Here is a 23,888-nt window from a genome sequence, read left to right on the forward strand (position 1 = left end):
TGCAAAGTATGTGAGTGTAACATGATGACCCATGCCCACCCCAATGCAAACTCATTGACACTGACCAGATCTCATGCTCACTGGTCAGCCGCTGGACCCCGGAGCTCCCCCTATCCACAGGCACTTGAAAATAAAGTCTCAGCAACATTTAGCAATGATACCAGTTGTTTTTGGGAGAAGGTTTTTGTTCTTGTTCAATTGTGTTTGTCTGTTCTGTATGTTCAAAAATATAAAAATAATAAAAAAATTGATCTAAAAAAAAAGAAATGATACCAGCAAGTCAAGTGCGATACTACTGAATGTATGCTTGATGTAGATGCATGGAAATACAAACATGTTTCGAAAACATTTTACTTCCAGTGTCCTGGTTATGTTTTGAACTGACTTTATTGGTATACTATGAGCCGGATACGCAGATGACTATATTGACAATTTAACTTGACAGTTAGGGTGGGTTTCATGGCTCCCAGTTCTCATTTTAAGTGAGACTAAACTGTCTGTGCCTTTTGATGACTGTATTACAAGATCAGTAGGCACACTGGGACCATGGAGAGAGACAGCAGACATAATTGACAGCAAAAGCCATTAGTTGCAGAAAGAAATGGCCTATCGATCACTATTATGCAACAAGACACAGTCACGGGGTAACTCCCTAAGGATGACGACACTACAAAAGGTAAACTGAACCACCAACAGTGCATTCTGCAGAGAAATTAAAAACACAATTTACATTTAAGAAGTGACTTATGAGGGAACAATATAACCTGTTTTAACACAGAGGAAGATGTCACACTTATACAACACCATCATCATCATCATCATCATCATCAACATAGACACATGTTTCTCTGAGTACATATGCCAGGCAGCCTACATGCTGATGACATCCTGTCACACAGTAGTAAAAAAGAACTAGATAGACTGTGTCTGGCAAATTTTTACCTTTGTCATTACTCAGCTGTTTCTGTCTAACCTATCTGGTTGCCATGTGCACCTGGGGCGTCAGATGACAGGATGAACTTAAGAAGTGTGCAAGCATTCGTGAGTGTGTGTGTGTGTGTGTGTGTGTGTGTGTGTGTGTGTGTGTGTGTGTGTGTGTGTATATGTGTATGTGTGTTTATTGTCCCCTAGAACTGGTGGTGTATATTTCAGTTACCTGGCAACCCCTTTCAGAAAGTTGAAACAATAGACACGCTGCTTAATCCGACATGGGGAATATGCACCAGCAAGTGACAGGATAACTATACAAATGTCACCAAATAAATGATGAGTGATGTTATAGAATGTTATGTGGCCCAGCTCATAACTCAAGATGTCAGTGTTTAAGGCCATCCATAATTAGCAAGCACCTGCATTCAGTCTTCTTATGTGCATAACAGACAGTTTAGTTTTTTTTCTCTTACCACCAACACTGACGTCCTGACAGCCTCGGAAACGCTTTGCCTCAGCTCTGCGGCGGTGCCCGGTTTGTTGAGCCCCCGGGTAAACTTCCTCGCCTCAGGTGGAGCAGAAGCCATTGTACAGCCTGCCTTTCATCAGACAGCCAGGTACTGAGAAGAGCAGACTGTGAGGGCTGTTCCAAGCGGCGGTACGAAGGCTAAAACCCTGCGCTCCAGACTGTCCGACGTGCGTAAATGTACACTGGTGCCGTTTTATCCTGCCATTACGCTTCTCTTAAACTTTACATTAGCTCAGTCATAGCTACAGTAGTACAGGATACCAGGAGATGACTTCACTTCAACAGAAATCGGAGAGCAACATCCAAAGCCAGCTACGCTCTGTCCCGTCAGCGGAGGTCCCTTGCGCAAACTGGCACGCCCCCCTTCCTCAGTGTAATAATGCCCAGTGGGACAGCACTGTAAACGAACTCATTCATCATATTTGAAGGCTATATTAAGGATGAAAAAGTGCTAATGTAGGCTATATAACGTGACTGCATTATTTCTACAGTGTGGCTGTGGGACACTCAGTTTATTGTCGAAATACCACTTTATGGTATTTTCTATCTTTGGCATAATGTTTCCATAACAGATAATAGTTCCTCGGAGATTTAGATAGCAACGAATGCCAAGTATTTTAATCCCTGCTTATCAAACATTTTGAGGTTATATAACCACAAACCGCACACTGTTCGCCGTAGGCACAGGCTAATATTGCCACCTGCTGGAATGATTATTGTTTTAACCCATAGTTTTAACCATAAAGTCTGTGTTTTAGGCTTTAAACTCTGTATAACGTTATTTGACCACACAGAGGCAGTAAAGCAACACTAATAGTTGAATAACTAGTGATGCCTTTAATAGTAATCGGAAATAGTAACTTTTAGGTCTTCGTGTAAAACATTGAAATAAGGGGATATCAATGAGAATAATGACAACAACAACACAATAATAATAATAATAATAATAATAATAATAATAATAATAATAATGTGTATGTTTTCAACAAATAATTTTCATTTAGCCTTTTACAAATAATTGGCAAATAACCAATTGCACAGGTTGCATTCAGATTGCTTAAATTGTTTTATAATGCATGTTCATATTGAGCTGAGCTTTAACAGTGTTTACAGCTAACTAAAAACGGAGAATTGCATGGGGAGCCTGATTCCAGCATATGTTTTTTTCCAGGGTGTTTTATCCACAGTCTGCGGCACAGCGGCGCTGCAGCACCCCTCCCGACTGTGCAGGACTGTCCTCCACCCCCCAACACCAATCCACAGCAACCTGATACCGGAGACGAGCGGTCCAGACAAGCCTGCAAACGAGGCGTTCCCAGCCGCCCTGGCTGTCTGCACAGTGGAGCTCCAACCCGTCATTGCATTTGTATGCTGCCGACTGCCTCGGGGAAGATCAGACCAAAAGATATACTATCCCTCGACCCGTCGTCTGCTAGAACGGGAGTAATAATCGCCGCAAACCAGAAAAGCTTACTGTGGCGCGGTTGACTTGTGAAATCTTTTCCCCCCACAACGAAGACCGTGAAATGAGACGGGACGCGGAGAACTAACGGGCTAGCTATTAGGCTAACATCGGTTAGCGTCGATAGCAGTCAGCCTGCAACCTAACCGAGCTAACGTTAATTGGTTAACGTAACGTTTATATGACAAATTCGTGCCTGTTGTTGCGAAAGGGTGGACTATTTTTTAAACTTTACAACTGAGAATGGTGTGTACTTACACGAATTAGTTGTGCGTCGGTTATTTTTGCTATATTTACCTTCTTTGCCTAAGTTTTATAGGACCAGACAGTCGCCTTAGGCAGCTAGCATGTTAGCTAGCAGATATGGACGTTGTTGGCTGGCTAGTTGTAGATGGCAGACCCGCCAAACAAGTTAGCTGCTTGGTTTATCTGTCCGGTCGATAGCAGGACGAACTTTTGTTGGCAGTAAATCTTAGTTATCAAATCACGTCAACCGACCCCAACACCACAGCGCCTCTTTTTCGCATCATTTCTCAATGTGTGGTTCCATGCCTGAGAGATCAGTTCAAGTTATTGAGCTGACGTGAGGAAAAAGGGGCTGAAAACAAAGTGGCATCTACTAAATAAGAAGACCAGAAGACGTATAACAAATACTTGAAGGAGCTCCAGCTACGAGACCAAAGTCGGTGTACACTGTCATGGCTCTGGGCCGAATCACAATGAAGTCACTCGCTAAATTTGGGTTTTGCCTGACGATTCTCCTGACTTCTGTGGCTGGTAAGTGGCTTATTATTCAATTGATTTTTGGAAAGAGGTAAATGTGCTTCTCGTGAATATTTCATGTTTTTCCTTTGGATTCCTGCTGTCTGTATTTCGTCCACACAGCCGGTTGGTGCAGATGTTCTAGCCTGAATAATGTTAGCTACTTCAGCCTCTACCCAAATTAGGCTATTTTTTTTTTTTACAGGGGCAGACCTAGTGTTTATTATATTTCTAATTTTTGTGGAATGTTAATACAGATAGTCGTCCTTATGGGCAGTCGATATCAGACATACATTTCCTAAATCATCACATCATCCCTATGTATTGGTGTGTCTGGCAGACCCGTCTGTCTGTCTGTAACTATCATTTCCATCTTGTTGTCTGCCTGGCTCATTTCTGGAGCTAACTGTGTAGCTCATCTCATTATAGTTAAGTAAACCTTCATAGATATCTTCTCTTGAACAGAGCAGCAAGTGTACCCCTGGCTCATTTTTAATCATTCTGTGTACAAAGGCCTGGAAAAACACTGCCAAACATACCGCAGTCCTTGTCTGCCAAGTTGTGCCCCTGTTTAAGACTTTGGGCTGAAGCCAGGCTTCTGTGAGACCTTGGGCATGATAAGATAGTAGCAGGGCTGCATAGAGATGGAGGAACAGTGCATGCAAGAGGGGGAAAGGTGGAATGTGTGGGAAGACAGGAAAGGTACTTTACAAGATGGGTAATTCAGGTGATAGAAGTTCAACATGGTGCTTAGACTTTGGCAGTGTGTTTGAAAATAGGTGGCCTTGCAGTTAGGCTTGTTCATCCGAGGGAAATTTGTTGTTCATAACTTAAAGCTGGTAGTACAGAGAGACCATGCCCATATTTGCATTTACATTTGCATTAAACAGACAAGTGGTAGTCTGGGTATTTTTTAAATTCCCTCTTCATTAAAATGACAAGCGAGCACTGTAATTGTTAACATTAACATTGCAATGTCCACACAGCATTTCTGACATCCTCTGATTATCTCATACGTGAAGAAATACAGGATACAAGCATGCTGCTTTAACGTAAATTTAGAAAAACTAAAGTGTATAGATGAGTAAGGTCAAGAAGTGGGGCGATTCAGCTGAGAGAGCGGGGCATGATGCATTTGCTGAAGAGATGAGTTGTCCGGTTGTGACGTAGGATCCGTAGGGGGTAATATTTAGAAAAATGTAAAACTGCAATTCAGCATGTCAGCCTGCACGCTGAAAGATATCTCATCATCACAAAATATTATTGCCTTGATAAGCTCACCTCTGTGAGACATGGCATGCAAATTAGTATTCCCCGAGAGCAGTTTAACAACTACAGTGACTGGCAGAAGATTTACATATTTACTCAATAATCAGTACAAGACGATTAATGGATACTTATATGCATGCGTGCCATGTAAGCAGCTAATAAATTACAATGAAATCATCACCGTGCAAAAAATGATGTAGGGCAGCAGTCAGATTTTGTTGTAATAATGACTTTAAAGAGACAGGAGACAAAGTACTTGCTCTCTCTGTGGTGCTGTTTGGCTCATGAATGCAAAGCAGAGAATCCTAGGGCCCATTTCTTTAAATGATACTTGTAATGATGATGACGAGTAGGGTTGGGTACCGAAACCCGGTTCCACTATGGAACTGGTTCCTACGCAAACGGTAGTATTCGGACCGGATTAGAACGCAAATTTCGGTTCCTCATTTCGGTTCTGACTAAAATATTTTCCCTCTGTCGCTCCAGACAGCGGCAGATTCTTTTTTCTTTCTCCCTTTTACGCCGAGTGGCGCACGTGCCCGCTCGCGACTCGCGGAATAGCGCGTGTCCGCGCTATTCCCCCGACGTGCACTCTACAATCACAGCTGATAGACGGCTTTTTGTACACGCTCCGAAACGGACATACAAATATCACACTTTCTTTGTAGTCTACCGCTAGCTATCGTAACTGTAAGCTACTTTTTAAATGGCATATTTTCCCTCTGGGCTCACCAAAACGGACGTAAAGGCATATTAACCATTCACTGCACGTGATCGCTAGTAAACATATTACGCTCTGCTAGTCTGTCGTTCAGGACAAGACCCTGTAGCCTGGTGGTATTGTCTGCCCTTTCAAACTCATACCTGTGTGTACAGGCCTCTTGGACACCACCTGAGAGAGTTTTCTCCTGTGCAGGACATGCCATAAGTCAGGAGAGGTGTAGTATCTCACCAGAGAAGGAAAATATGGTCATTTTTCTGCAAAAGAACTGCTAAAGTTTGAAACTGGTTGGCATACCAACTCAGCAACATTTATTTAGTTCTTACTTGTTAATAGTGTAACTTTTATTTCTTAAATTATTGTAGTTATGTGTTAGGTATTGTAATTTCCCCTTGCAAGATTAATAAAGTATACATTAGTATTATTATTATTAGGTGACTTAGGTTTACTTATTATATATTTAAGTACTTTAAAACGTTAATATATTGTTAAATTTAAATAATTTTCAATTAAAAAAAAATTCCATAAAAGAGCCTTTCTTTGATGTCATTTTTCAGTTTTTCAAGAAACGGTTTAGGAATCGTTTTAAAAGTACTGGTTTGCCATCGGAATCGTAAAAATCCAAACGGTACCCAACCCTAATGACGAGAGGAGGCAGAGGACCCAATAGTCTTTAGGAGCACTGTTAGTCATGGCTCTGACCCAATACCTTTTCCTTCGCTCCCAACATGTCTCTGCTCCAACATTATTGCCTCCCATCATACCCATTTACCATCTCAGCTATTACCTCTGTTTATTTCGTTTTCAAATTGTTTTTCATTTCCTTCCACCTGCCATGTGTTTAACCTGTTTGCAGCTGAGCTTGTGTCGTCCTTCCTCTCTCTGTCCCCTGTGACTAATCAGTGTGTGGGTGTATGCCTGCTGCTCAAAAATCTGGAGTAGAAACTGTTCCAAACATGGCACCAGCCTGCAGACACTACCTGCGGCGTGACCACAGGTGTTCTTTAGTAGTGACATTAGGGGGGACAGACTTTAGCTCAAATTGTTATCATTAAAGTTCAACTTGTAACATATGCACGCTCATAATGTATGCCACAACCTACACTAGGCACTGTTGTCCCAGGTAAACTGGAGGTTTTGGGGTCCAAAGAAGATTAGAGCAGAAGTATTATACCATAGCATGATAAGGACTGCTCATTTTCTCCGCTTGTCCAAACTCTGAAGCTGTGTTTCTCGGGCCCCATACTGTGGCGTTGACAGGCCCACTGTTCCCCAACCAGGCTGCTACTCTCCAGCCACGGGGGACTCTTGAAGCTGTCGGCTCTGCGGTCACATCAGCGGCTCAACAGAAAGTGGCTTGAGATTACAAACTTGCTCTGAATGGCTGTGAGTCTGTTTACCACATGGGCTAGCTCAGATTGGAGCCCACAACATTTGGTGAGCCAGGTACAGACTGCTGTCAGCCCTGGCATTTAATCTGTGATTTTAATGGCAAGCTTGGTTGGAGAAGACTAAAAATGAGGATGAATCAGAATATTAAATGCCAAGTACAATACATACACAGCCAGGAATTTGCCTCGATGACATTGCAACAGAGACATTTTGAAAACTAGGAAAGGAAGGGCTGTAATAGTGCAGAGAGAGCACAATAAATCCCCTTCATGTATTATGGACTGCAACTAATTATCATTTTTCTCATCAATTAATGGGGAACTTCACCGATTGTACACAACAAAGTGTGTTTCCATGTGTTGGGGAGTACTACTGCATATGTGAAAAAAGTTGTTCTTTATTGTCTCCAGAGGGAGCTGTGTAAAGTCTGATAAATGTCCTCAAGTGATGTCACTTGAGTTAACGTCGGTTGAGCCTAAAGACTACAAGTTTGAAAATTAAAAAATAAAATAAAATAGGGGTGTGGAGTTATCAAAACTTTTTCGCTCCTCATCTCTGCTTGAGGCTACATTAGCTGCTCCTAGCATAACACACTCAACCCTCAAACGGACCTGGCAGTGGTCAATTTGCATTGTGGGTAATGTAGGCGTATGGTTTTGTCAAAAAAGAAGAAATTGTGGAATTAAAAAAAGACAACATCTCTGGTTGTTCTGTATCGATTTGGTCCATCGTTAGTCTGACAATGTTATAGGAGTGCAATGCTTAATCAGTGAAGTATTCTTCTAATTGTACTATTACATTCTCAATTAATTTGTAGAGCGTCAGAAAATAGTGAAAATTATATAAAACTGCGAAAAGCAGCTCTTGAGTTATGCCACCATCGTATATCGTATTCATATTTCTTTGATAATAATTCCAGCAAATGTACATTTGCTAAAAATGCTTTAATGTCAACTAAAATGAAAGCCAGAGACATAAGAAAGCAGCACAATAATTAGAATGTGTAATGTCAATGTCTGTGTTTCAATTAACAGCACTGATTTGCCCAAAGCCGAGGGGCCCACACTATCAAGCTGCATCACCTATAGCTGTCAAGTTAATCTGCTGAATGTGCATTATGGTCTTTTTTGGGGTGTGGATGCAGCATCCTTCTGGAGGTAAACACAAGGATACTATAGGGGAAAGGTAGCTCGTAAAATGTTAAAATCAGTTGTCAAACTGCAAGGCAATCGATGTGTAGAAGCTAAAATAGAGTTCATATAATGATGAGTACTCAGGACAGGAAAATAAGTAGTTGCAGACGCCGAAGGATATAAAAGCACTGTGCCCACTTTAATTTTTTTAATATTTTGCACTTGGTCCACATTATTTTGTGAGAAGAGATGACACTGACTGCAGCTAGAAACAGACCAATGAATGCTTGAATGGAGGGGGGGGGGGGTGCATTTGGTCTCTAATACAGCTAGCCTTGTACTCTATTAGATAAAATAAATCAATGTCTGTCTCTCTTAGCACCTTGGTTTGAGTTCTGAGCAGAGGTAAAAGCAAAGCGTGATACAATAGAACAGTGTTCAGCCGACCTTCTGGTTTGGCAAAAAGGAGAAATTAGTGGATGTTTTATAAAACAAAAGGTGCAGCCTTGAGATGGTAACTCAGAGTGACAGCCTATGATTAACACGAAGCGTTCTCCTTGGCCAGCAGAGACAATAAGTCTAGAGCGCGCAAAAAATGTTGCTCGGGCTATAGATGAAATGTTTCGGTGGTGGTGGTTTTCATGGATGGAAGCTTTAAAAAAGAATGCTACTTGTTAGCAACTGCAAGGCTTTAAGGTGATATCAGTCTTGCTTTTATTATAGTAGCTGGGATGCCATATCTGAGGTTATTGTAGAGGTCCCCTGTGTATATTTTATGTTTAGTATGTTTCTATCCACATCAGCTTATAATAGTTGCAAAACAAGGTGCAGTTACTAGATCCCAGTATTACAAGTGATCATTGGTAAAAAAAAAAAATAAAACAGGTTTCAGACCAATTTTTGCACTCACAGCATTCCTCTGAGAAACAACCCAGAAAGAAAAAAAGATCGGGAGAGCAAAAAGTGGCTTTTGGGGATGATAAGTATAGTCCAGCCGATACAGATATCAATATTATAGTATTATATGGTTTGGCATTTCTGTACTGCAATGTCTTGTTACTTGTCAGCCAACATACATCGATATATCGATAGCAATAAGATAACATTGGCCGATATATTTATCTAGCTCTAGTGATAAGGTTCAGCTTTTCTCGATTAATCATTTGGTATGTAAAATGTTACGAAATAATAGTGTAAGAGGTCCTTTACTTTTACGTAAAACCCAGTGTGATCTCATCAAAAAGCTTTTTTTTGCCTGCTACGCTATCCAGAACCTTAGACGGATATTCAGTTTACTGTCGCATATGACAAAGAAAAGCAAGGTCATCATCGCAATCCAGAAGATGGCACACGGAAATGTAGGGCATTTTTGCTTAACAAATGAGTTAAGCGATTATCACAATAGTTGCCAATACTTTTTTCCATCATCGATCATTGTTTCATTGTCTCTACTCTTAAAAAAAAAAAAAAAAAAAAGATGAGGTCTTAGTTTGCAATAACATCACAGCACCTGTTAGCTGTCACAGAACAGGTACCCCATCATACCAGACAACCGCAGGCTGTGGAGCTTGTCAAGCTAGTATGTAGTGGCTGTTCATTTATTCAACAAGGAAAAGATGTTATAAACAAAGACTACATTCAAACGCAGCCTGCAACCAAACTTTTGCTTGCTCATAAATAATCTGAGATTATGCCCCCTGTGGTGTGATGGTAAACACCACCTCGGCCACTATGTGTTTTCATCACATGTTCAGGAAAGTTTAGGTATACAGGGAGGGAGGGAGGGAGGGCAGCGTGGAGTATAATATATTTGATATAAATGCATTGTGGTCAATAATGGAGGCCTCTAAGCTTTGAGGGTCGTGTAAACCCCAGGATTAGCATAACTGTACCAGACCCAGACAGACACAGACTGAGTGGTGGTGTTTTTGAGGGGGGTGGGCAGTCCCGAGGCAACAGATGGGACAGATTAAAGCCCCCCCCCCCCCCACACACACACACACACACACACACACACACACACCTTTAAACTCAACCAGGAGACTTTGAAAATTGGGGGTGTCAGCAAACCCATCCATCCTACCTCAGCAACAAGCATGTACCCAAACAGCAGCAGCAGGTGCGATTAGGGACGATACATGCCTCTGATGGCTGTAGTCCTGCAGCAGCTTGAGCTTTTGCGATAATGAAAACACCGTACACATGGGCATACATAGTGCCTCTTTGCATTATAAACATTTCTGTCTGTGGATGCTATAGCCATGCATGATGGCACATTATTGGCGGCTGGTTCACATAGTGGAAAACGTAAACACTAGAGAGAAGGACGCTTCAAATGCATATATTTTTCATACACGCACAGAATCGGCATTGTACAACGGCTCTACATAGCATCTTTATGCCAGTTCTCCCCATCAGCACCCAAGCAAGAGAGCACAGCCTGGAAACTCCTGTGGCTGTGGACAGTGCACGCATGTCTGCAGAGGAGATGGTGCGTGCACGGGTGTATTAAACACGTTTCAGCCTTATGGCCTGCTCTGCTTTTTCCGCCCCTCCCACCGTGTGTTTCTGCCTCTAATCTTGGATGTGAACTCGGAACCAGTTGTGGAGAGAAAACAGCCAACACATCAGTGCAGTCGGTGACTTTTAATCAAGTCTCAGACTGCCGTGTCTTGCATCACTCCAATGGGCCTTGGCAGTAGGAAGAAGAGAGCCTGATTAGATCGCTGTTGTTTTTTAGCAGCGAGGCTGAGGGGAAGGGGGTAGTCCATGGTGGGCGGGGGGTGCACCGAAGGCCAATTGGGGGAGGAGGCTAAGAGGGGGGAGAGAGATTAGCAAATAACTGGGCCATGGGTAAACACTTAGCAATGCCCGCCATCATCCAATGAACAGGCTTGGAGCAGAAAACTACTCCGAAGCCTTTTGATATGACTACCCTCTCTCTCCCTCTCTCCCTCTCTCCCTCTCTTCTCTTTCTCATCTGCCTCGCTCCAATGGCCTTGCTTGCATACTCTGACCCACAATCCAATACTGCAGTGGAAGCCAAGATCACACAGCAAGCTCCACAGAGCAGAACCAGGGACAGAGCCTGCCACAGTCAATCGGAGATAAACACAGAGATTGGCATCCAACCAGAAATGCTCCTAAGAAACACTTTAGTCAAAGAACCAACCACAGTCAAGCAGAGTGGCAGACAAACCAATGAAATCTGACTACAGGAGTGCTCCCATGGCTCAGACTGCAAATTAACAAACCCTGGTTATAACTGCTTGGGTTTGAGTTCTGTTCCATGCTACACTTTCTTGCTTCTCTGTCCACTTTTCTTTGTGTATTGAACTACTAAATCCAATAAATATATTTCAGAAGCTGAATAGTCCCTATTTGTTAAGAATGAGGAGGAGATGGGAATTAAAGAAGCAGTCAGTGCTCTCCATCTCCGTTGTGCACGCTTGTTATGTGCCGCCATGCCCACACAATGAAACAATTATCTATCACCATTGGGGTACGTGATATCTACTACATACTTAGTAGTAGGGTTGTGACGGTAACCGCACGGCCGCAATACCATGGCCATGTGATGGCTTCCATGGGGTTGAGTTCATCACCGCAAATCTTTTTGTAGGGTCAATCTCATGTTATTCCATTGCGCAATGCGTTCAGAGATTAGAGCTGTCACACACATGCCCAGTCAGAACCACAGCTTTTTTCATTAGAGATTGTTTTTACAAAGTCTCCAAAAAGACACTGCAGTTCAAGATGCTGTGATACGTTGCTTTTTCACCGCTGAAATGAAATTCCATACCATCACAGCCCTTAGTACAGTTAATATTGAGGCACTGTGTTCTTGCTTTGTATTAATGCAACAAAAATGTATTTAAATATAAAAAAATATTAAATTATATAATTATAAAAGTATCAACATTTCCCTTGCAGCAATGAAGTAAAATCACACCTGTGAATGAAAACCCAAAATCAATTTCTAGCTTGAACTCGGCATAAGCCTTTTACCTGCTGTTTCAGTTTTTTCATGCCCAGGAGCTCTCAAAGACCAAGCATCATTATAGGGGTTTTCATTTCATAGCCTTGAATTGTAGTAAAAATATTAATAATTCATGTCAGCATACAGTATCTACCCAGCTTTGGGAGATAGACATGAGATACTCTTCTCAATGGATTTCTCCAATGCTGGTGTACAAGGTCAGTCTGTTTGTCTAAGTGTCTATGGGTGTTGTCACCGGTTCTGCACTTCCTTCAATTGTTCCCTTATGTTTCTCCTCTTTTACCAGAGTTCCTCCTCTACAACCTTTGCCTTCGCCTCCACAGCCCAGGGGCCTCATTTATAAAACTGTGCGGCGAATTTGCGTCAGAAGTATGCACAGAAATATTCAGATTTATAAAACCGTGCCCGCGCACATCCTATGCCGGATTCCCTTTATAAATCACAATCGACTCTAAATGTGGCACAGCTTTGGCGGCTTCATGTCACGCCCATAATTGCCCTTAAATAGTCAGTGAAACGCCCCAAATTAATATTCATCCATACCGACGACATGCGCACAGAGGAAAACAAAACAAAGGACTTTCACTCAATGTGAAGTTGTAGTTCTTGTTAGAGAGGTGGAAAAGAGGAAAATATGTTTGAAGGGTACAGTGTGGGCATTACTAATGCCAAAAAAGCTGTAGAGTGACAACATGTTGCAGATGCAGTTAATGCCACAGCCTTAGAGGTCGGACCGTGGCCCAAATTAAAAAGAAATGGTCCGATATTAAAGTTGATGCAAAAAAAAAAAGTGTTTATGCCACAGGACACTGGAGCTGACCCCTCTTGAAGTGGGACAGGCACGGCGTGGTTTCTCCGAGTGCTCCTCTTTAACGCTGGGCCCCAAACAGCACATGACAGCTCGAGGAAGTTGGAACCGGCTCCGAGTCCACTCGTCCTCGTTTGCCAGCAAGTCTTCTTGCTGTCTGTCTCCATTTGCCACATCTTCCAACCACACTTACATTTCTAAAGTAAGCTAGTAAACCGCACATGCGTTTGTAGTTTGTTTGTAGTTTGTAGGACAAACCTATGGTTTAATCCATTCCTTACGCTATTTATCTTGTATTTTTGATTTTGGAAAGGCTTAGAATGTAATGATTGGACAATCGCAGTTTAGGGGAGGGGTTTCACAAATGGTCAATTGATGCACACAAACAAATCTTGGGCCATATCTGCATGACACATGCAATCTGTTGACCCTCTTAGTACCACAGATATTTAATTGAAATTTGAACTGTTTTTCTTTTCTTTTTTTAAAAAGAAGACCGGGAGTGTTTTTTTATTTCCTTTAAACGTATCATCACTTGTCAGATTCCAATAGATCAGCGCTTATCCTCTAGCCTCGTGAGAGCGTCCTGATCTCGCGAGCTCCAGTTTTCCACTCGCAGATCAGTCTGGCATCTTGAGACAGAGAAAATTTGGAATCTTTCGCCAAACGACCGACCAATCTGCGTTGGCTTTGAGGCCGGTTTAGGTGTGACGCAACGAGAAGCGACTGTTCAGTCTAAACAGCATGGCGACTTCCACGGATGAGATGAGCGTAGTTTTATCCAAATTAGAAAGTATTCCTTCATTGAAAGAAGAGCAAAAAACGGCACTGGAGGCTTTTCTCGGAGGAAAAGATGTTTTTGCTCTTCTCCTGACTGGTTTCGGCAAGAGTTTGATATATCGTTGATCTGATTGGTTGATTTGGTCCGTCTATCACCAACATAGGTGGTGATAGACAGATGGTTTATCCAATCAGCTAACCAGTATTTTCGCCCCTTCCCAAATGTTCTCCAACGGAAAGTTCCCAGATGGATATGCCGAGCAAATGCGAAGCAATCCATCTGGCGGAGTCAGGTTACTTATCCTCCCCTTTAGCAGTAAAAAAGTAAAATATCGATGAATATCAGCCCATTATGTCTCCCCTTTAATGTTCTGGTTTAATGGTAGAGCTGATGTTCATTTCACTGTGATCCACTATTTTTTCCACATCTTCCAAGTAAAGAGCTAGAGATTGGCTGTGGGCTGAAATGAAAACCCAGCTCTAGGAGACGATTGCTTTTCTTTGTTCATATGCTCAGTATTTATTTGGTATATTTCATGCTTGTATTGGTTTTTTTTATAGCTTTTAGTTTGATACAGTAAGAACATGTACAGCATAATATGTATGATAATAATGTAGTGCGTGTATTATTTGGTGGTCATTTTAACCCAGAGCATGTGCTTTAAATATGTGCAAGTAGATAATCGTCTGCCCCATTGGGAATCTAACTGCTAACCCTGGCAGTGCCATTGCCGGCTCATTGAAATTCAGTTTCCTTATCAAAACGAAAATTCCTCCACTTACTTAACCCTTAGTTTGAACTCCTTTCCCACTCTGCATGTACACAGTGTGCTTCCCCCTGTAGGCAAAGTCAGTCCCACAGAACAGTAGGCAGTAGAAGCCCTCAGGTTGAGGGCAGCTGAGGCCCACAGTAGCCCAGGGTTGATAGCTTTATCTGACGATGGCTGCAGAGGAGAGAAGTTGGCGGCGTGCCCATCAGAGCTACCACTCCATTGCGTCACCTTTTGCCCACACAGGCTAGCTTGACCTTGGGCAGGGAACAGTCACCCTCCACCCCCTCCACAGCAGACTCTCCACCCCCACCCCCCTTCCCGGATGAAGGAAAGGGAGGAGCTGGGGAGTAGGGGAAACAAACTGGCACATCGTGTTTCCCTTATCTGAAATTACCCAAAACGCAGGCTATGTACACAAACACACACTCTGACTTTGGCTCAAACTAATTCTCCCTGGCATCGCGCTCTCCCAGACGTTCACTGCAAATCAACAAGCAAACTGTTCATTTCACACCTGGACACATTCTAGCTTTTCTTTTCACTCAAGAAACACACAATTTTAACACCATCTAAAAGTCATCCATATTTTCTGTAAACCCAACATAGAGAACAAACGTTGGCCATGGGCTTTAAACCAGTTGAATTTTTCTTTTCTTTGCACTGTGTTTTCATGGTCATCTTGCAGTTTTTGTTAATATTTTAAATACGGGTTGTTTCCAGCCCTTCTGTCCACTTTTTCTCTGCTTCGCTGAGTGTGTTTGTGTTATGTCCTTCAGGCTACAGTTTAAATTGCTATTGAGCTTTGCCTGCGAAGATGGCTACCTCTCACAAGCCAGACAGCTGTTTTTCAGCTGTGGATTCTTCTTGTATAGACAGACACAGTAAACATATCAATCTGTCTCTGTAGCTGGTTTAACAGACAAAAATAAATAAAATCAATAATGTGTAAATGCATGACATCTAAAGTGTTATCCTCTCTCTTCACCACACTAACACAAACTGCCTCCATCTTAGAATGTCATCCAACTGTGTTATTCACTTTGTTGCCACCGCAAAGCTCCAACTCCTTTTGTCTTTTCACAGCGGCGCAGGGTGAGGAGAGGGAGTGTGCCTTCACCGACCAGCAGGAGCAGTGGGAGATGGAGCGGGTGGCGCGGGGCGAAGGCCGGGTCTCCCCAGAGAACACCACCATCCGATGTGCCAAGGGCAGCCACTGCTTTGGCCTGTGGGAGAAAAGTCCTCCAGGCGAAGTGCGACTGGTCAAACAAGGTGCAACTTTTAGATACATCTACTAGTGCTGTACTCAAATCAGATGGTTTCTTTTTTGAATCAGATTTGGCTGATTCGACTATTCAACCCTTTTTTTTTTTTTATATATAAATAAGCCTAGGCCGGGGTTTTGCCTATATGGGCTCCCTATTGAGATAAGCCACCTAACGGTTCTGCTCATGTGCTGCAGCATTATTTGATAAGGGATATTGGTCGATCGAAATACACTACCCCTAAAATCTAAAATAAAGTATCAAATAATATGCTCCCTGTATTCTTACTGTACACTTAACCCTGTCTGTAATCCAAAACTTAAATAAAGATGTCATAATACTGGTAGAAATACACAAAAACTCAAAGAAAAAAAAGAAATGCAAAAAAAAACACATAAGGTCAAATTTTTTGAAAAGGCAGCATAAATGCCCGCTGCGCCCTCTCTCCCTGTCGGCAACCCACCCGACCCATCTTGAAACACAGACCCCCCCTTGTTAACCATGCTTTTGTGGGCGTGACTTTTTTTGCCGTGTCATCACCATTCTTATCTATAGGCCACCTGTGGGAAATGTGTAGAAAAACTAGGACAATCAAAAAAAAGACGTCCTTTGAAAAGTATTGGATCAATATTTAGCTTGAAGTATTATCATTTATTATCAACTATCATTACTATCTGTCACTTCTCTCTGTCAGGTTGCTGGACTCACCTGGGTGACCACAAAGGTTGCCAAGACGACCGCTGCGTGGTGACCAACCTCCCTCCACAGATCCAGAATGGGACATACCACTTCTGCTGCTGTGGCAGCGACATGTGCAATGTCAACTTCACAGAGGACTTCCCACCGCCCAGCCCCACCACAGCGCAGCCCATCTGTAAGGACATATTTGCACACTTGCACAAAAGTGGAACCACAGTTAATTAATCACCTCTATGCTCTGTACATGTAGTCATACAATAGATGATATCCAATACTGGCTTGTTCTGTAGTGAGTTTCATTTAATTTCTTGCCAAATAATTTCTTTATAGTCATGATGCATCTTCTTTTTATATGACCGGTGGTCAGCTAACCGACAAAAGCAAGTCATCCAGATAGAATCAAAGCCAGATCTCAGCCTACACTAATACTCTTAAGGCTTTAGTATTGAATTATATGCTGACCATTTTTGGCAATGCCATGGGAAATCACTTCACCACTGAATACCTGTGACATCGGGTCAGTTCAAATGCAAGGGTAAACTAAAAGAGGAGTTGTATTGTATTTAGAAGGTAGCTGTGACTTCATTGAATGGAAGTCTGTTTTGGATCTAGACTGCCTGAATTTATTTTAGATGGTTATATTGTCCTATTATTCATATAGATAAATAGACTCAAGGATCCATGTTTGGAGATTTTAACTTCTCTGCCACGGTTGCAAACATCTCTTACACAATTGGGTGCATTAGACGGGGGGAATGAATGAAAGAAAAATGACTAACAAAGAAAAGAATGGGAGAAAACCAATGCCTGCCCACACAGAGTATTTATTAGAAGGATAAACCCAGGCAGGCCCACACAGTTCCAAATCACAAAGCTATTAACAGAAAAGAATGAAATGATGTTTTGATATCATCAGAGCAGTCATACCTACACCTACTTGTAGCTACTTTTTTCTCTCTTCCTCCTCCTCCTGCTTCATTATTCATCCACATTGCTTAGAATTGAGTTTCCTGAGTGCTATCCATTATGAACCTTAAGAGCTACGAATTGCAGAGAGGAATTGGTTTGCGTTCAAGGACAGATATGCTAGAACCATTTTCAGTGTCCTTACTAGATTATATCCACTAAAGGGCCGTGTAAGTGGTCGATATTGAGTTCTGTTTCTATCTGTGCCTGCCTGTTGTGTTTTGTAAGTTGTCGGTGAGTTTGTTAGTAAGGTGTCAAACCAAGCATGTACAGTATCTGTAATTATTCCTTGCTCTCAAGTTTTAGCTGTGAATGAAAGCAATGTGTGTGGCAGGAGGAATGGGTGGGGGTGACGGCGGTGGCTCATCATCTCTCCTGCCCACACATAAACACAAACACACTCTACCATCCATGTCGTCTCTCTGCATTCCTCGGATTACGAGGCGTCTGCTCCGTCTGTCTGTCTGCGGGTGTGCCGCTGACTGTTCCACTTAGTAGACGGATGACGAGACAAAGGCAGGAGAAAGTTGGGGGGGAAAAGAACCATTTGGCGTCAGTAGGACGTTTGATTGATCAGAGAGGTTTATGTTTGGGTCGTGTGAAAACTTTAAATTCTCTTTCAGTTTATTCCCGACATGTCTGGGCAGATTCATGCCAGTATAATTTAGAAGTAGGAAATAGTTTGAGTCAGTTGGCTGTTTGAGTGATCTTAAGCCAAGAACCATGGATGACAACATTCAGGGCTAGGTGGTTGGAGAAGTACTCAGATATTTTACTTAAGTCATTTCCATCAAAATATACATAAAATGTGATGATTTCCTGCCTGTCTTCCCCCTCTCTCTCCCCTTTCTCACCTAGCTGTCCTGTCAAAAAAAAAAGTAAAGGCAGAAAAGCCCCAAAAAAAATCTTACTCATTATTAGAGGTGTGAATCTTCACTGATCTCCCGATTCAATTCAATTATGTCTTCAATTAGATATCTCGATGCATCAAGATGCGTCAAATACATTTTTCTATTAAAGCCATATAGGATATTTAATTCATAGCTTTTCAAGCTTCAAAAACAAAACATTCTGCAGTGCTCTAATACTAAATAAATTAGATACATAAAACTACAGCACTGAGCACATGGCACTCCCTGAATGTGCAAAACATAACAGAATATGTAAACAGAAAGGTTGTTAGGCCTACATTAAATTGTAAACAGAAATAATCGATTATGGCCCGGCCGATTATCGATGCAGCATCGTCCATGGCCACGATTCGATGCATCGATTATTTGATTAATTTCAACACCTCTACTCATTCTACAGAATACGTTATCTAATCACTAAACTTCTGGTAAAGGTTGAGTTAAGTTGAGCTTCTTTATAACCTGCTGGGTAGTGTAATCTATAATAATACGACATAATTTACTTGTTGATTGTATTTTGTATTAATATTGCAAAGTAACTATGGCTATATATATATATATATATATATATATATATATATATATATATATATATATATATATATATATATATATATATATATATATATATATATATATATATATATGAGATGATATTGGTGGTGATATAAAAGTAGGCAATATCATTAATGGCGTTTTTCCATTACATGGTACCTGCTCGACTCGCCTCGACTCGGCACACTGTGCGTCCGTTTTCCATTGCAGATTTTAGTACCGCCTCAGCGTGGCTGGTCGTCTTGCCGGCTCGACGCACACACCAGCGCACAAGTATAACATCAGGCCACTTGAGCTTGTTTTACAGTTCTGTGGAGGCTCCACGCAGAGCTTTCTCCGTAGCCTATGTAATATGTGGCCTGATGTATACATTTGTCAGCTGGTGTGTGCGTCGAGCCAGCATGTGTGTGTGTGTACGTAGGATGCGGCGAAAGCTCTGCCTGGAGCCTCCGCAGAACTGTAAACAAGTGGCGCCGTAGTAAACTGCCGTGACCTAATGCGACACACACACAGAACGTGGAAGGTGTGTGTTGTTGCCATAAGACACATTTAGTTTCTAAAAAAGCTGGAGGCAGCAAAAAAAAAAAAAAACAGCTGGCTAAACTGTTTAAAAATAGCGGGTTTGTTCAGGACACCCCCGTCTGTCGCTTTCAAGTCACCTTTTCGGCTCGCCTCAGCTCGCTTGGAACCTCGACTGAGGAGGTACTAAAAAAAGTACCTATTAGCAGGTACTTTTTTTTGTAATGGAAAACCAAAAAAGGCGAGTAGAGTCGAGGCGAGTCGAGCAGGTACCATGTAATGGAAAAGCGCCGTAAGATTATGGAGATTTTCAACAGATTTGTGGTGTGTTTGGGTGTGTCGGTGTCTGCGCCTGTGTTTGTCAGATGACTTCCTGTGCAACTCTCTTGTTGGTGATGAACTCACTGACCTCGGCACTGAGGGCTGCTGTGTCAACCCCTGTGTGTGTGTGTGTGTGTGTGTGTGTGTGTGTGTGTGTGTGTGTGTGTGTGCGCTCATGCTAGGATGTCAATCAGAGGCGCCCTTAGGCTCTCAAAGTCATCAATTATTGATAAAAGCTGGTGTCTTACGGCAGCACCAGTGTGTGTGTTGACTAATGTAACGGATGCGGGAGTTTGTGTTTCTGTGGGTATCCGGGCAGCTGTTCTGGACTTTTATACAATTTCTGCAGAGTTTGTAGACTAGTGGTATATAAGAGCAAGGCAAGCGTTGGTATATTTAAGTTGTGTGCATGTTTGTCTCAAGAGTCGTACTTACAGCTGATGCGGTTTCATTAATCACAAATACCTGACAGCTGGAACTGCAGCCGCCTCAGCTAACTGCTTCTACCTGCCACCAACCAAATTAATCTGACCAGCTCTCTGGTGTTCTCTCTGTTTTTACATATTTTCTTTCTCTCACTCACTTCATTCCCTTCCCACACCCACCTCTGATTCTCTCTTCCTGCACTGCTTTCCAGTCTGTTGACCATACTTCATTGTTGTGTGGCTTAATTTGGTCTTTTATACGCTTCATGGCATGCCTGATCGTCCGCTAACACACACATTTGCATACCCAAGACATTTAAATGTGTGTGTGTGTATGTTGGCCTGTGTTGTGTATTTGGGAGTGAAAAACTAAAACACTTTACACATCACAAACATATTGCCAGTATATTCAAAATGTTGCACTCACAGGCAAAAAGTGTTTCAAAGACTGCAGTGCCCTGAGATTTTACCTAAACAACAGCAGCAGTAAGTTGGTGTTAGAAACACCTTTCAGTTCACGGCAGTTCATTATCCAACACTGTCTCTTGTAATTTTCACTGTACAAAATAGAGCAAGAACATGTTAAACAAAGCAAAATCCTAACAGGTTCCAACTCAAAAGAATCCTACAGTAACAACATATGTGCACAAAAAGCCAAGAGGCTTATTGCGTGTCTCACCGTGAGTATTGAAGGTGAATTTATGGAGTGCATTATCTATATGAATATTTAAATCAACACGCAACATGAGGCTTGCAGATCTGATGGACTGGATTGCATCCCTGTGCAAGTGTACCTAATAAACTGGTAACTGTGTATAAATATCAGCCTTCCTCTGACTTCCTGCTCACATAGTCAAAGGTGATGGTTTCAGCCACTTGCTCTTCCCATATAAAGGTTAAAGTCATTTTAACTTTTTGTAATTGATGTGTTTTTTTGTAGACCCTCGCACACTGCGCTATGAAGAGACCGTAATTATTGCCCTGGCAACAGTCTCCGTGCTGGCCGTGGTTGCTGTAGCAGCCTTCTTTGGTTACCGCATGATGCACGGTGAGTTACCATGGTGCCACGCTGTGAGGAAGAGCAGAGAACATTCATTATTCAAGGCTGTTCAAATGTTTGTGGTAGAATTTCAATTAATTTAATGAATGGAGTCAGAGCTGATCTCTTGTTTAAATGCATCTCCATGTTTTGAAATTTTCTGAACTGTGTGTGTGTGTGTGTGTGTGTGTGTGTGTGTGTGTGTGTGTGTGTTTGTTAACAGGCGATGGAAAGCAAGGCCTTCATAACCTGAATATGATGGAGGCTGCTGGCTCTGAGAGCTCTCTGGACCTAGACAATCTCAAACTGCTGGAGGTCAGTGCCCACAGTGTATCCTCTTTTCACTTTTCTACCTCTGTCTTTGTGTTTAGATGGGCTCCATCTTGTAATTATAATTTTCTGGCCTAGGAAAGAGCCAAAATATTTAGTTTAGCGGACATAGAATGTGAGAGGCATCATTATACATATAATAATTCCTCTCGCATGTAAATTCTACAAACTGGCTTCAATTCACCACCTCACCATTTGCGTTCCATTTTCCCTCTGTCTTCATAATATTCGTATGCATAGGTCATATGTTGTGGGTTTTTTTTTTTGTTTGTTTGTTTTTTAAATAAATCCCAATTTATGCTTAGAAAGTGATGTACCGGTACGTACATTTCAAACCCTTTTTTGTGCGTGTGCAATGGTTAATGAGGCCCTGGGCCTGTTGTTCTGCTGTGCTTTGTTCTTCTTTTTTCAGTTTATATTACAAGTTAAGTCACGATAATTATATTCCATGTTTACCAGGCTTGATGTCACAATTTATAATGGTTTAGCTGTGAATAGCTAAATAAAGGGAGTGTGTATGTGAAGGAGGGAGGAAAACAAGAGTTTGAAAGAGAAAGGAGAACACAAAGGCATAGAGGCAAAAAATACATCAAGGTTTACGGTTACATTTGTCGTTTCAATGTGACCTTTATCATCCGATCACGCCAGGACGCATTAAGTGACAGGTCAGGGTGCACAAAAATAGGATTTTGCTTACATGGACACAGGATCCGGAAAACCTGATATGGAAGTGGGAGAACTCATATTGTGATAGGAAGTCAATAAAGTCTGGATGATATTCAGTCACAATGACTGGCTTCAATTCACTACCTCACCATCTGCGTTCCATTTTTTTCCCCCGTCTTCAAAATATTCATATGCATAGGTCAGATTTTTTGCTTTTTTTTGTTTTTTTGATAAATCCTAATTTATCAGGGATTAAAAGGCCTACAGGAGAAACAAATGCAGCCACTGATATGATCAAATCCAGCCACAGGAGACAGCATGATGGCAACTGTGACTTTGAAAGTCCACTTTTACTTTTCTAAAAACCTCACTATCTGTCAGTTTATCATTTCTTTTCTAACTGTCATGTACAAGCTCAATCATTTCTCCAACTGAAAGACACGTTTTCAAAGCAATACAAGGCTGTTTTGGTGCTGCTCACAAGCTTATTGTCAGATGAAAGCTGAAAGGAAAAATCTGAGATTTTTCAACCCTATTTGAGTAATAGCTCCTCCGCCTCCGTTTTAGAGATTCTGGACACTTAGATCCATCTCCACAGTGTGACATGCGGTAAAATGACACAATGGTTGTTGCACTGTCGACAGGTGCCTTAAACCGACAGTGACCCACAGCCACATACAGGTAAACAAACAGCGAGCGCAAATGAATAGGCTGCTAGCTTGGTTAGCCAGCAAAATGCCCCGGGAGAAGATTCCTATGCAGTCATGTATAATAGCTAGTTTCAGTGTTTACTTTGGGTCGGAGTCAGAGACAAGTATTTGATATGATTTATGTAATACTGAAAGCAGTTTCAGTCTCGCGCTGCCCTTCCTGATATTGTTTTGCTGATGTCGTGTTTCCTGAAGCTCAACCGAAGTGAGTGCAAAATTAGCATGACCTGTAGTCAGAATAGACTTAATTAAATAAATAAGACCCAAGTTTTAAAGAAAAATCCCTTTTTACTGTGTTATCTTTACAAACAGCAGAGCTCTACCTATTGAATTTAAAGGATCGTGCTGGTGTCTTTGTGTATTTTATTTTCTACATGGAACCAGACAATACATGCTTTCAGCTGCTTTACCACACAATGATAACATTACCGACAAACCCAGAACCAAGCACTGAGTTGTCTGGTGCAGATTTCAAGTCTCTGCAAGTTGGTTATCATACTTAAAACTGACTGGAAGGCAGAAAAAAACCCAGATATAAATCAAAAACCGCTTTAAAAAAAGGTCCACAGTATTAACTGAATGATTTCTAGTAAATTGGCTATAATGCTAATAGAGTGGTATGTCTTCTAATGTAAAATGTTAGCTGTCTCAGAAATGAATTAAGACCGAAAAACAGCCAGCCGATCAGTACTGAACATTATGATCCAACTACAGAGAGGCGTTTTTTTTCTCTTTTAACATCTATTCAGTGCATTTCAGACCAGAGTCGGAGAGCGATATCTTTTCAGACAGGAGTTGAATTCAGAACACTGTCCTTGTGCCTTATCAAATGCAGGCACAAGATCTTTTCACATTGGGGGGGGGGGGGAGCCAGGGAGTCTTACTCAAAGACAAAACAGAGTCCGCTGCTTTTACAGTATATTTTA

General features: G+C 41.8%; 2 protein-coding genes across 4 annotated transcripts in view; one reads left to right on the top strand and one right to left on the bottom strand.

Moving 5' to 3' along the window:
* Positions 1 to 2,250, bottom strand: part of LOC116044472 (dedicator of cytokinesis protein 9-like) — a 55,212-nt gene extending 52,962 nt beyond the window's left edge. For 2 of the 3 annotated variants that reach the window (XM_031291683.2, XM_031291682.2), the window contains exon 1: positions 1,404 to 2,250. In XM_031291683.2, the coding sequence (XP_031147543.1) occupies positions 1,404 to 1,517 (114 nt within the window). In that variant the 5' untranslated portion in view covers positions 1,518 to 2,250. The remainder of the gene's footprint in view (positions 1 to 1,403) is intronic. The other variant, XM_031291687.2, reaches the window with a different exon arrangement.
* A 420-nt stretch (positions 2,251 to 2,670) lies between these two features.
* LOC116044479 (bone morphogenetic protein receptor type-2) overlaps positions 2,671 to 23,888 on the top strand; it is a 33,781-nt gene continuing 12,563 nt past the window's right edge. Inside the window, exons 1-5 of the mRNA XM_031291716.2 lie at positions 2,671 to 3,698; positions 15,643 to 15,828; positions 16,516 to 16,695; positions 21,158 to 21,265; positions 21,480 to 21,571. Of these exons, the coding sequence (XP_031147576.1) occupies positions 3,620 to 3,698; positions 15,643 to 15,828; positions 16,516 to 16,695; positions 21,158 to 21,265; positions 21,480 to 21,571 (645 nt within the window). The 5' untranslated portion in view covers positions 2,671 to 3,619. The remainder of the gene's footprint in view (positions 3,699 to 15,642; positions 15,829 to 16,515; positions 16,696 to 21,157; positions 21,266 to 21,479; positions 21,572 to 23,888) is intronic.

The sequence above is a fragment of the Sander lucioperca genome, chromosome 24 (genome assembly GCF_008315115.2).
Source record: "Sander lucioperca isolate FBNREF2018 chromosome 24, SLUC_FBN_1.2, whole genome shotgun sequence".
Taxonomy (NCBI): Eukaryota; Metazoa; Chordata; class Actinopteri; order Perciformes; family Percidae; genus Sander; species Sander lucioperca.